Source organism: Dama dama, chromosome 15, assembly GCF_033118175.1.
Source record: "Dama dama isolate Ldn47 chromosome 15, ASM3311817v1, whole genome shotgun sequence".
Taxonomy (NCBI): domain Eukaryota; kingdom Metazoa; phylum Chordata; class Mammalia; order Artiodactyla; family Cervidae; genus Dama; species Dama dama.
Window position 1 is genome coordinate 32,802,397 of NC_083695.1, and position 12,711 is coordinate 32,815,107.

A 12,711-nucleotide genomic window follows, 5' to 3' on the forward strand; every position below is an offset into this window, starting at 1 on the left:
CAACCACCGCTCCCACCGGGGGGAGGCGGCGCGCTGCCGCTCGCGGCCCCGCTCGGGTCCCCGCCGCCTCCGAGCCTGCCAGCCGCGCGGCCGAGGCGCCGGGCCGCTGAACGGAGTTCCCCAGCGCTCGGCTGAGCCGCGACCTCAGAGACAGCCGGCTCCGCGCGCCCCCGGCAGAGGCGCTCCCCTCCTTCCCGCGAGGTGGCACAACCTGGCGAGCGTCGGCGGCGCGGCTCCCGAGGCCGGGGCGGGCCGAGGGTGCGGGATCTTCCACTCGGCCCGGCGGAGGGGGAGCCGGGCCGGCACACTGAGGGGCGGCGGGGGAGGGGGCTGGGCGGCCCGAGGCGGGGGCGGGGCCCGGGGCGGGGCGAGACTCCGAGCTCTCCTCTCAAGAGCGCAAGCTCTCACCAACCCCAATCCCGAATTCGCCTCAGCAACCGAGTGGGGTGATTGGAGGCCGATGAGTTCAGGAGGAAGTTTTATTCTAAAATGGGTCCAAAAGGAGTGGGAGAAGGTTCAGCTCTCCACCAGAGGCCTTGTAACCCAGGCTGTTAAATCTAAATCCCTGGTCATAAGCCTCCGACAGCAGTAACACAATGGACTGTTTAAAGGTTATTTTATTAAATATCTTCAGTTCAAGGTTTCATTGTAACAAAGCTATGAAGGGTCTACCAACATTCAGAACAAACACTAACTATTTTTAAATTATTTCTATGTCATCATGCAAAAATTCTGCATCAAATGCCTTCCATTTCCTGTTTAAAAGGTGTTGTTGTTGTTGTTGTTTTTAATAGTCTATTGTCTATAGATGCTGACATTAGCCCCAGAAGAGGAGTAAGAATGCTAAGAAGTGGCGCTGGAGCAGCCATATGAAGCTATGGGTCTTAATGAACTCTAAGACCATTTGTCTTCAAGCCAGCAAAATCAAACCCCGTGGTGAAGGTGTCTGCGTGCTGGCACTGCAGGCTGCAGGGCGGGAGACGGCTGGGACCCGGGGGCTGCGGCATGCAGGAGGTGCTCGGAGGAGCCTGGCTAAATCCAAGCACCAGCACCTGTGAGTCTGCTCTTCTCAGCTGGCTCCAAGGTAAACCTGTAGCTTTGCCTCTTCTCCCAGCTCCTGTGCCTCCTTAAGGCAGTCCAGGGAGCTGGGGTCTACCCATCTCTCCCCCAATAGTGCAGACATTTGTGCAGACAGACCTGCACAGTTGTTTGGGGGGAAACCAAGGCCATGACCAATTGCTCCTCCATTATCGTCTCTGCTATCTGCTTAGAATATACATTCTTCCCTCCTGGAATGGAACTCCTTGAGCACAGACAGGGACAATGAAGGTAGGAGCCTTGGCTCTGGACATCTCTTTTGGGTACATGCAGGTGAGACGGGGGTGATGCCCATGCAGATTGTCCAGCAGTAAGTCTATACTTCAGTTGGTCAGTAAAGAAGTCTCTTTATAGAGGATACCTCTTCTTGCCAGAGTAGTCAAGTCAGTCTCAAAGACAGGAAAAGAGATTGGCGTGCAGCAAGGGAAGAGTAAGAAGGGAGGCAGCCCTGAGGGCAGCCTGAATGCATAGAAACAACTATCAACTCAATCCCGCTGCCTCACTCCTCCCATCCCACAGGGGCACCTGGCAGAGAGCCCAGGCCCAGATGAGAGTCAGCACAGGGACCACCACCATAAGAAGGCAAGACAAAGATGGTCCAAGTCAGCACGGAAACAGAACTGCCAAAGGCGGCAGGGGGAGCCCAGACCAAGGCCTGGCTCTCTCCTTGCTAAGTTATAAGAAAACAAACACAAAGCAAAGCGGCAACCCCTCCCACTTCCCAGCTGCTAGGATTGGGCCTCAAGATCAGAGCCCACGTGCATTGTGCATCCTATAGAAATGGATGAGTAAGTGAGTGCATGTCAGACTAACACGAGGTTTCTCATCAGCTTCGGAGCAGACACGCTTCTGCAGCACCAATTCTCTTCCCTTCTACACTAAATGGTAGAGTACAGCAACGTCCGGGCCCTGCTTCTCAGTCCTGAGGCCACTGCTTCTCAGCTGCCTCCACGGCAGGCTGGGAGCTCCGCATTCTCTCCCAAGTAGGTCTGTTGGCCACGGTGTTCTCATAAGCCTCGTTCTAGGCGCGTATACAAACTCTGAAGTCCATTCTGAGACCTGGGGCAGGCAGGCCATCTCAGAGGCTGCAGTCACATCACACAGCCCCCAGAGCTCTGTCAGAGTTTTTGCCTGGTCCCGAGTCCATGGAGGCCAGAGGCCGAGCTCACCTCTTCAGGGCTGGTGGGTGAGCCCACTGCTTGTGCCAGGATGGGCGTCACACAGACTCCTGCCTTCTTGCCAGCCCAAGGGCTGTTGGTGGTTTTAAAACACATCATGGTATGGATCCTGCTTTTTTTTTAAACAATCTTTTTTTTTCTTTTTTTCCCTTAAATGTAAAAAACACCTCGGTACAGCAGAGACAGACACGAAGGGCGGGCGGGAGGGCTGCATGCAGGGGCGTGCATTGGCTGCTGCCGCTTTGTAATTTAATTGTTTTAAACCTCAAACGAACAGGACTGCCGCTGTCACTCAGGCCCTCCAGAGCCACTGGCTGCGAAGGTTTGACCTCCGGCTGGGATCTCCTCATGCCCCTGTCAAACAGGACAGACGTGGTAACAGGACAGAGGACAGTACGCACACAGGAGTTCCAGAGGCTTAAACACACTACACATGTGGCCAACTCTGCCTGAGAAGGTGGAGGATGAGGAAGAAGCTAGTATTTAAACATAATATCGCCTCCCATTTGCTGAGCACTTACTAAGTGCTTTACTCACAAGTACCTTATTTAAATCTCACAACAAAGGAGGCAGGCACCGCTCCTTCCCTCTTTTTAACAGCTGAGGAAAATGAGGCTTAGGGAGGGGAAGTAACCTGTTCAAGGTCACCCAATGTAGTGTCATGGAGCCAGACCCAAGCCTGACTTGAGAGCATAACTTATTACAACCACCACACTGTCTGGCCTTCACTACTCTTCCGGGATGGCCCATATGTCCTCCCCCAAGGCCACCTCTCAACCCCTTCTTCCTCCTCTGAGCCCACTTGTCCCAGCCCCCCGCCCCCCACCAGGTGCACCTGTGGCTGAGCTCACTGCAGCGGTGCGGCAGGGGCCCCTGAGCAGTGATAGTGGACATTGAGCCACTTGCCATCCCGGCGATGCCAGACCCGGGTCTCCTCCGACTGGCTGGTGCGAGGCCGACCCTGCCCATCGATGTACTGGGTGAGGCGGATGTAGGCAATGCAAGCTGCGTCCTCTCCGATCACGTGGACGTGTGGGTTCAGGATGGTGGTGTGGATGGGCTTGCTGTTCTTGGACAGGACTGTAGTGGGCAGGGCGGGGTGAGGTAGGTAGGAGGGCATCAGGCCTGGGGACGGGCATTTTCCTCCCAGCCTGCACTTCCTAAGTCTCACCCTCTCTCCAGTAACCATTCTGGGAGTCGCCAAGTTCCCCCATACACTCTCCAGAGGCTGGGAAACCCCGTTAGATTAGTTTCAATTATTTAAAAGGAAGAGAAAGGTGGGGAGCAGTGTTAACAGCAGCTAGTATTTTAATCAGACAATGTACTGCGGGTTTTACATGCATGAGCCATATTCCTTGGTCAATATTATTTTTTTCGTTATAAGATATGGAAATAGGCTCAAGGAAGTTAAGTAATTTGCCCACACAACATTTGAACTCAAGATTATCTTAACGAAAGACTATGATGATCTTTTTACCCTGACAGGTGGGTTTAGATTTCACAAGTGTTGTGTGCGCTCAGTTGCGTCTGACTCCTTTGCAACCCTATAGGCTGTAGCAGGCCAGGCTCCTCTGTCCATGGGATTTCTCAGGTAAGAATACTGGAGTGGGTTACCATTTCCTTCTCCAGGGGATCTGCCCGACCCAGGGATCAAATCCTTGTCTCCTGTCTTGGCAGGTGGATTCTTTACCATTCTGAGTCATCTGGGTAGCCCTCATAAGGGTTGGCTTGTCCCTAATTAGGGCTGTAGAGCAAAACCAAGAACTTAAAATATTCAAAATTGATTTTTGATTTTTACAAAGGTCCAAAGTTAAAAAAAAAAAAAGTCAGCAAAGCACCAAGCTGAGGGTACTCCCAGAGTCCCCAGGATCCTCTGGGGGGAAACCAAAAGAAGATGGGTTGCTATTATCAGCAAACACCATGAACTGTGTTGCTTTTACTGAGATTTACATTTTAGTTCAATTCTAACGTTAGGGGCTACACGAGACCTTTAAGAGAGTTTCTGTGAGCTTTGGAATTGCTTCTGGCTAATAGAATTACTTAGATAACCTAGGGTTTATAACTGTAGCTGAGACATGGAGAGGATTGTAGTTAGCAGAGAAAACAGTGAGAAAGTAAAATTTAGGGCAGGATGGGGAAGGCCCAGAATAAAGTGGAAAAGATGAGGGAAAAAAATAAGGAGGGGGGGTGGGGAAGTAAAAAAAAAAAAAAAATAAGGAGGGGGATGGTCTTAGTGGAAAGAAAGATGGGAGGAGGTGATGAATTAGCTTCTTATCCTCTGGGACTTCCAGGAGCTGCCTGGAGCACAACACCCCGGCCACCCACCCCTAGCCAGGACGCCTGTCTCCCTCAGTGGCTGGAAGGAGGACCCTAGCCACAACTTCCGATCTCACAGTCACCAACGGTGCCCTGTTACTTGCTTGCACATTCTTATCCTGGTTTTAATTTCCTCTATTGTGAAACCTGCAGACACAGAGCTTCATTATTACTTGTTGATATCATCTCAACCTAACCTCTCATGGTTTCCAAGTGTCTTGGAAAGAGGTAAGGCTTAAAGCAATACAGTGGCCGTGATCATTATACAGCGGCACTGGTGCAGAACAGGGGCACATGGGGCTCTGCGAGGAGGGCCTTTGGAGATGCCAGCTGAAGACCATCCTCAGGCCCCCGGAGGCAAGCACACAGACCAGGGTGCGGCAGGCAGGCCCAGGAAGGGAAAAGCGGGCGGCTGGAAAGAGGAGAAGGTGAGCGGGGACAGAGGCGAGGGGGTGCGGGGCAGGCAGGAGTATCTCGGCAGCACGAACCCACTCACGATTCTCAAAGTAAAACTTATGGAAATCCATCCCTTCCACGAGGTTACCCAGGGCCTCAGGCTCAAAGGAAGTGAGGCCTGGATCACAAATCTTCCTACAGGAGAGAGAAAAAAAAAAAGCAGCCCGTCAGTCTTATATGAGAATTACTGTCTATCTTCCTCCTCAGCGGCAGCAGGTTAGCTGTAGGCTGGGCCTGACAAGGTGGTTGAGATCTCAGGGCCCTGCCAGCCGAGCAGCTCAGCTCCACCTTTTCAACCCACCAGCTCGGGCACCATGGGTGGGCTAAATCACCGACGTCTACCTGCAAGGGCTCCCTGGGGCCTGGTGTTTAACTCAGATGTTGTGCCCAAGGCCCAGCCTTCTCTTTTCCCTGGGTCCCAACTGCTTTTTGAAAGGCGGGAAAGGCTCGAGAGATGACTTGGGTGTCAAGGAAATGGGTCTCTACTCACGTGTAGGCCTCAAAGTCCCCATTGTTGATGGCCTCAATCAGTTGTTCTGTGATCTTAATGATCTCCTGTTTCCGCACTGTAGGGGGAAGAATCCAGCAATTTACCCATGTGAGACTGGGATTCTCCCAAGTGACGCAAAGCCCTCCCCAATCCAGCAGAGAATCCCCTGTAATCTCTTTGACAAAGACATCCCTCTTCTCTCTTTAAGGCCCTTCTCTGGAAAAGCGAGCCCACCGTTCTCTCCCGTTTCCCTCTGTTGTCCATAGAGCTAATGACCCTTTTGTCCTAAAGCCCGCCTTATGATCCTCTGGCCTTTGCCTCCCTCTCCATCAATAACCAGGATGCAGAAAACACTCTTGTCTTTAAAGCCAAGGAGCCTGACACCCTGTGAAAACTCTGCCCTCAGTCTTTGTATCCCATCCCCACAGGTTCAGGCTCTCAAAGAAGCATCTCCTGGATATGGCTGTTTCCACCACTCATTTCTCTCACCTGAAGGGGCTCAGTCAGGTCTCAATTACCAGCCCGCCCCCCACTCCCCCAGCCCTCACTCAGTGGTCCAAAACTTAGCCCTGGGCACCAGCCAGCCTGAAAGCAGACTCTAGCCAGGGTTGAGGAGGGCTCCAAAGGATGAATAGACCCCTGGGATGGACACTTAATTCTCTTTGCCTTATTCGTCTCCTCCACAGGGCTTTTTTGGGGTAAGGGGTCTTGGAACTATAAACACTCTTTTTAAATGGAGCCTCTTACCAGCTCCATTTACCCTTGGAAAAACTATAAATCTCACACCAGCTCTCAAGCCAGGATGTGTCCCTCAGGAACACCAAGGACAAGGCTCAGACTGACAGGCAGGCAGAGTTGGTGCCCTCGGAGCGTCCCCCCCCACCCCAATTCCAAGCCAAGGGACTGCTGGTGACACCCCGCTCTCGTGGGCAGCTCACTTACAGGGAGTGCCACTATTAGCAGAGGGCGCTGCCAGGGTAAGGGAGGCCTCAAGCGGCTAACCCTGACCAGAGCCCCAGGCTGGCCCAGGCCACGAGCGAGAGGCTGCAAGACAAATGTGAGCATTAGAACAGCACAGCCAAGGGGCGCGACTGGGAGAGGACAGCGCAGCCAAAGGTACAGAAGCACGGGCCCCACAGGCATGAGCACCATCAGGGGGGCGGCTCGAGGCGAAAAGCAGGAGGTTAGGGGGACCACAGAGCTTCATCCACTTTCTAAAGGCAAGCAGGTATGTGCACACGCACACACAAACACACACACACACCCCCTCTCCAATCCCACCAAGCCCATCTGCAAGACCTGACTGGGGCCCTACGGGTGAAGAGGCTCGTGTTTAGAAACTCTAGAAGGATCGATGGTAGGAGGGAAAGAAGCAGACGAAGGCATCCTCTACAAAAACACAACTGAAGATGTAAATACGAGCTACCACTAACCAGCTAAGCATCATGGCAGAACATTCCACTATCCCATTTCTGAGGTGAGTGTCATTTTATTACCACTTTACAGATAAAGAAACTGTAGCTCCAGGAGGTTAAGCTACTTCACACATTTTTTAAGGTAGTGGAGCTAGATTTAAACTCAGGTCAGTTTCATCCCGAGCTCTTAGTATGATATTATGCTGAGCCTCAAGAAGCACCAAGGGGAACACGTTTTCTTGACTATGAGTTTCTCCACCACCTCACACCTACTACCATGGACCTGACTTCTGACTCCACCTTTCTTCCCGCTCAGCGCTGAGATAAGGCCCTCTGCGTATCCCACTGGCTTTCTACTCCTTCCCTCCTGCCACATTCTTCCACCCACTTTTCTTCATGTCTTTGGACCCTGGTCTCAAGGACCCCTGTCTGGTCTTAACAGCACCTCCAATCAGCTCCCCCACCCAGCAGAGGCTGAGCTCCCGAAGCTGACTAGATGGATAGCTGGGCTGGGCTGACAGCTCTGGGGGGTGGGTGGGTGGGGGGGCGGATCCCTGAGGGGCTTCAGGATGAGCCAGGGAGACGGAAGCCAGAATGTTCCTCCCTCACACTTACTGGCTGAGGAGCAGAGAGAAGGCTGGGGCTGCATGCCTGCAGAGGGGGCTGTCCTGTCCCGGGAGCTCCGTCCTTCAGGCATCGAGCTGCCATTCCCAGTGCGGAGCGGGGCAGCTAGCCAGCCAGGGCAGGGCAGGGCAAGGCAGAGCAGCCAAAACAAACAGAACAAGGCAGGTGAGCGAGCAAGCCGGACAGGACCCGAGCCCGTGGCACTGAAGAACCGAGGCAAGGCGATGCCTCGGGTTGCTGTGGACCTGGGACCACGTCCACGCTGCCAGAGAGGCCTCCCAGCTGAAAGCCCCAGGAAGGGGCACAGACCTGGGTTTGCGGCTTCCAGAGGAGCCTTCCAACAGCCTGTACAAGGAGCCCTGCTCCCAGGGAAGATGTTTTAGGGACCAGGGCTACAGGGTCAACAGCCCAGCAGTGAAGGAGCCGCTTACTCTGCCAGTATCACCAGAACTGAAATGACCTAATCTCAATCCTGGCAGCCCTGAAGGCACTGTTCTTTACTGCCTTATATGTTTATGCTTTTTCTTCTTTTCTTGATTGCTCTCGTATTGCCCTGGGTGTGCTCTCTCAGCTGTGAGCTGCAACATTCCTCTGACTTTTCTGAGAACTTGGCCTAAGGTCACTTACTTAAGGCAAAGGGAGCAATCCCAGGAGGCCAAACCAAAGAGCCGGACAGAGATTCACAGTGGTCTGGCCTGCCATGCCTTCCCACATCCCCTGGCGCTCTGGGCAGGCCCAAACTTAAGCTGGTGGTCCTCACAGGACCACTGGGGCAGGGCCAAATGTGGTTCTGACTCCATCGTCACTCATGCCAAGGCTTTGTGACAAGAGTGACCCACCCACCCCAATGTGTCCAGGACTGTTCTAGTTTTAAAGCCCAAAGTTCTACATCCTGGGGAATTACCTTAGTGCCGGGGAAACTGGGATCACTGGTGACCTTATTAATGGCTCATGACATCTGCAGGCCACCTCTGCGGGGACTCAAGATGTCCCTGATCTGGGATATCACACTGTAGCAGCGCTAAGAGCAGCTCTCTGAGCCCTGGGAATGGACAGGCTCAGGAAAAGCCCTCGTTTAACTCTCCTAGACATGGCGTCAAAGAAGAGAAGCCACCTGCCCAGCCCAGAAACACAAAACAGGGGCCTCATTCCTGGGCCCATGGAAAGTAGCTTTTAAGCCAAACCCTCTCCTGGGGTACAAGGAGCCGCCAATCTCAGTTCTGGGGGCAGATGAGGCAGGTGTCCCCTTGGAACACTGCTGGGGCCCCTTCCCCACTATGGGCCAATACCTACCTTTGAGGTCCTCATCTTCTGTGGTGGTGTTGCAGCTCTCTGTGGAGCCCTGTGGGCCAAAAAAAAGAACAAGTTTCTATAAACTCAGGCCCTTGGAAACCAGAGGAACCAAGCAGAACAAAAGCAGAGTATGTGTTCCTATGGGAGCTACAAGGAGGAATCAGACCCTTGCCATGTGACTCTTATAAAACTCTGATTCCCAAACACCCTCCCGAGTCTTCCCTAACTCAGTAAATGTACCACTTATCCAGTTGTTCAGGCTAAAATCTGGAGGTCTGATTTTATAATATGCTGATGCCTTTCTTTCTTCCCCTCATGTCCCAATTATCCAATCTAAAACCAAATCGGTCAGTTCTACCTCCAAAATAAATCGCGTCTTAACCTCTTCTCTTCCAATGCACAGCTACAACCCGAGCCCAAGATACTAACATCTGGTACCTGAACTCCTACCGTAGCTGCCTGGCCTCCCTGTTTCCATACTTGCCTTTCCCCTAAAGTTCTTGCCCCATAACAAGGCCAGAGCTTTTTGACGTGTAAATTGGACTCCATTACTCCCCTGCTAAGAGCCTCTAACAGCTTTTGTTGCTACTGGTAAAAAATACAAACTGACCAAGCAGGTTCCGCCTGGCCCTCCAGCTTCACCACCCTCCTGCCTTCCTCTCCTTGCTCACCACGCTCTGGGCTCTGATTTCCTCTGTGCCAGGCCCGGACGCCTGCATCCTCACTGTCTAAGGCACTCTGCCTCAGGGTCTACCCGGCTGCCACCTTCCAGTTGTTTAATGTTTAGCTCAAATATCACCTTCTAAAGGAGGCCCTTCCTGACCACTTAATTAGAGGCCCTGTTCATTCTCTATTTACTTTGTGACATTTTCTTCATAGCACTTATCGCTACTGGATTCTATCTTATTTGTATAGTTTTTGGTTTATCATCTGCTTCCCTTACACTTGTGGAGAGAGATTTCCTCTTGTCACCTCTGTAAACCAGAGCTGTGGATGGTTCAATAAATATTTACTAATGGCAGTGAAAATAAGGAGACAAGGATATTGAGGGCATCAAGGAGAGAGGCGATGGAGAATTAATGCTCTAGGATTTGATTATGTTTCTGCCTCTGTTTTACTAGCTCATGTTTACTCTAATTTAAGCTTCACCAGTCATGGAGAAAGATTTTATTATTATTAGCATCCCCAATTTTCAGATAAGGAAACTGAGGTGCAGAGTGGAAGGGTGACTTGTCCAGTGGCCCAGGGCCAGGATGCAAATGCAGACCTGTCTGCCTCTAGAGCCTGAGCTCAGAATCACTGGAGTATGATGTCCTTCCCAGGAACACAGTGACGACAAGCCATATGCTGTCCCCAGCCTAGACTCTGCAAACACCCTGGCCTCTAGGTGCAGCCTGTAGGCTGCCATCTCCAGGACCCTGAGACCCTGTGACCCAGCCCACCTGTTTCCTGCTGACCTGGAAAGAAGGAAGCCAGCTCAGGAGCCACTCACCTTGATCCCATCGGTAGCGTTGTGTACCACAGTGGTTTGTGGCTCCTGTGAGAGAAGATGAAAGTTACCCTCCTGGCCTGGGAACAGGCCTACGTCTCTCCCCTGAGGGACCCCAGCCCTCGAATATTGACCCTTTGATGACCACTGAGGCCTGCTCACCAGTCATTCTTACAAGACAAAATACCCTGGTTCAACTGGGTCCCAGGCAGCTGGAAGCCCCAGATTGAGGGGACAGCATTGGCTGGTTGGGAGGAGAGGCCTGGTACTTAATGGAAGCAGGTACTGGGGAAGCTGAGGACAAGGGCCCCTGCTCTCAATTCCAGCCAGACCTGAGTGTCCTTTCTCCCAAGGGACAAGTACACTGGAGCAGCTGTGGGGCTGAGGGCACAGGCTGGGCCTGGCCAACAGTGTTCATCAGGGGGTGTGTGGGAGACAGGGATACTGGGAGAGTGGACTGAGGTCTCCCAGAAAGATTCACAGGTGGCCCTCAGCGAGTTGAGCCCAGACTGCTGCCTGTTCCACCCACCCCTGCCTCTCCCCAAGTTCCTGTCCTCAGCAGACAACTCTGGAGGACAGGGCGCAGGAAGGGGGGGGGGGCGCAGCACCGGTTCCCCTCCCTCTCTCCCAGTCACCCCCCTGCTGTCTCTACTTAGCCAGCAGCAGAGGGGGCCCTGAGAGCACATGGTGCCCTTGACTGAGCCAGGACAGAACTCAGACCGCATGGGGGCTCCCCAGAGACCTCAGCACCATCTAGAGGTGGGGGACTCCAGCCCCACTTCCTATTCATTGCTTTGTAAAGGAGGGGCTGAGGCAGATTTTACAAGGAGGCCTTCAAGAACTGAGGTACAGAGCCCAGCGAAGCTCCTACCCTCTCCCTTTAGAAGCAGCTCACCTTCCTAGCCCCCCAGCAGACCCATTTGGGGCTGGGAGGCTTAGCTGAGAGCCCTGATCACTCTTCCCCACCAAGAGCACTGGGAACAGGAGCAGAGTTATGCCATGCAGGAGGGAGCACGGCCAAGCGGGAACACCAGGGGGCAGAACACAGAGCCACCTGCTCTACAGGGAGAGAGGGGAAGTGACCAAGGGGGCCTGGCAGGGGGGCGAGAGAAGGAAGCAGGCAGAAGCGGGAGGTAGCCAGGGGCAGGGGCGGAGAAGCCGTAGTCAGGAGGTACCATGGCCGTCTGCAAGGGCGCGGGCTCTTGGGCTGGGCTTACGAGACTGTTTTTGTTGTTGCTCTGTGGCTGAGACAAGAAAACAGATGGTTTAGTTCCTCTAGAGTCACCAAAGTCACTTGGATTTGACTCCCAGACCTCCCTTGTGCCCCGGCCTGGTCCGGAGGAGCTAGACCTGAGGTGGGCTAACACTCCTGTAACACTCTGGGGTGGGAGCAGTGGCTGGATAGATGATCAAAGGAGGTTATTTGGAGGGACCAAGAGACCTAGTCCTGGAGGCATCCTCAAGGTGGAAGGAGCCCAAAGACTTGTTTTAAAGCATCTCTCCAGAAATCTTTGCTGATGCTAGGTGCCCTGTCATCATACAATCATACTTCACCCAGAGAAATTCAGGATATTCTCACTTTATAGGGGAAAAGAAATGCAGTTTATAAGAAAGCAGAACAAAATTCAGGAACTCTGGGTCCCCTAACTGTGGGAGCCCCCTGCTGCCCTTTCAACCTGCATTTTCTGCCCCTACTAGACTGAAGCCTGATCTGAAGAGGAACAAGAAGAGAAAGAAAACCTGGTCGAGGAGATGGCATCCACAGAGGAAAGGGGTAGAATTTGACTCTGGATACAAAATGCAACCACTGACCCAGGGGAGCAGACGCAGGGCTGTGCTGTTGGCCTGTTTGCCTGATGGATCTTAGATGTGATCAGCTGGGAACATGGGCAGAACTCCCAAGAGCAGCAGGGGAGTCCAGGTGGATGCTGCATCAGCAGTCCTGCTGCTGCTAAGTTGCTTTAGTCGTGTCCGACTCTGTGCGACCCCATAGACGGCAGCCCACCAGGCTCCCCATCCCTGGGATTCTCCAGGCAAGAACACTGGAGTGGGTTGCCATTTCCTTCTCCAATGCATGAAAGTGAAAAGTGAAAGCGAAGTCGCTCAGTCGTGTCCGACTCTTCACGACCCCATGGATTGCAGCCTACCAGGCTCCTCCCTCCATGGGATTTTCCAGGCAAGAGGACTGGAGTGGGTTCTCCAGTCAGCAGTCCTAGTCCTTAGGAAACAGGAGGCTGCCTAGCAGGCCAACAGCAGCAGACCACCAGGCTACCTCCTTGCCTTTCAGAATATTACACTGAGTGGCACAGCAGGGGAGGTGGGAAGAGGATGGCGAGGAAGGAAGGAGGCCGA

General features: G+C 53.2%; 1 protein-coding gene across 18 annotated transcripts in view; it reads right to left on the minus strand.

The window, feature by feature from the left end:
• Positions 1-599: 599 nt before the first annotated feature.
• Positions 600-12,711, minus strand: part of CAMK2G (calcium/calmodulin dependent protein kinase II gamma) — a 54,987-nt gene continuing 42,875 nt past the window's right edge. For 6 of the 18 annotated variants that reach the window (XM_061161857.1, XM_061161851.1, XM_061161854.1 and 3 more), the window contains 8 exons: positions 11,535-11,603; positions 10,363-10,407; positions 8,871-8,919; positions 7,569-7,682; positions 5,539-5,614; positions 5,089-5,183; positions 3,112-3,356; positions 600-2,630 (listed from right to left, as the gene is read on the minus strand). In XM_061161857.1, the coding sequence (XP_061017840.1) occupies positions 3,124-3,356; positions 5,089-5,183; positions 5,539-5,614; positions 7,569-7,682; positions 8,871-8,919; positions 10,363-10,407; positions 11,535-11,603 (681 nt within the window). In that variant the 3' untranslated portion in view covers positions 600-2,630; positions 3,112-3,123. Of the gene's footprint in view, positions 2,631-3,111; positions 3,357-5,080; positions 5,184-5,538; positions 5,615-7,568; positions 7,683-8,870; positions 8,920-10,362; positions 10,408-11,534; positions 11,604-12,711 lie in introns of those variants that run through there. The other 12 variants (XM_061161853.1, XM_061161859.1, XM_061161856.1 and 9 more) reach the window with 7 other exon arrangements.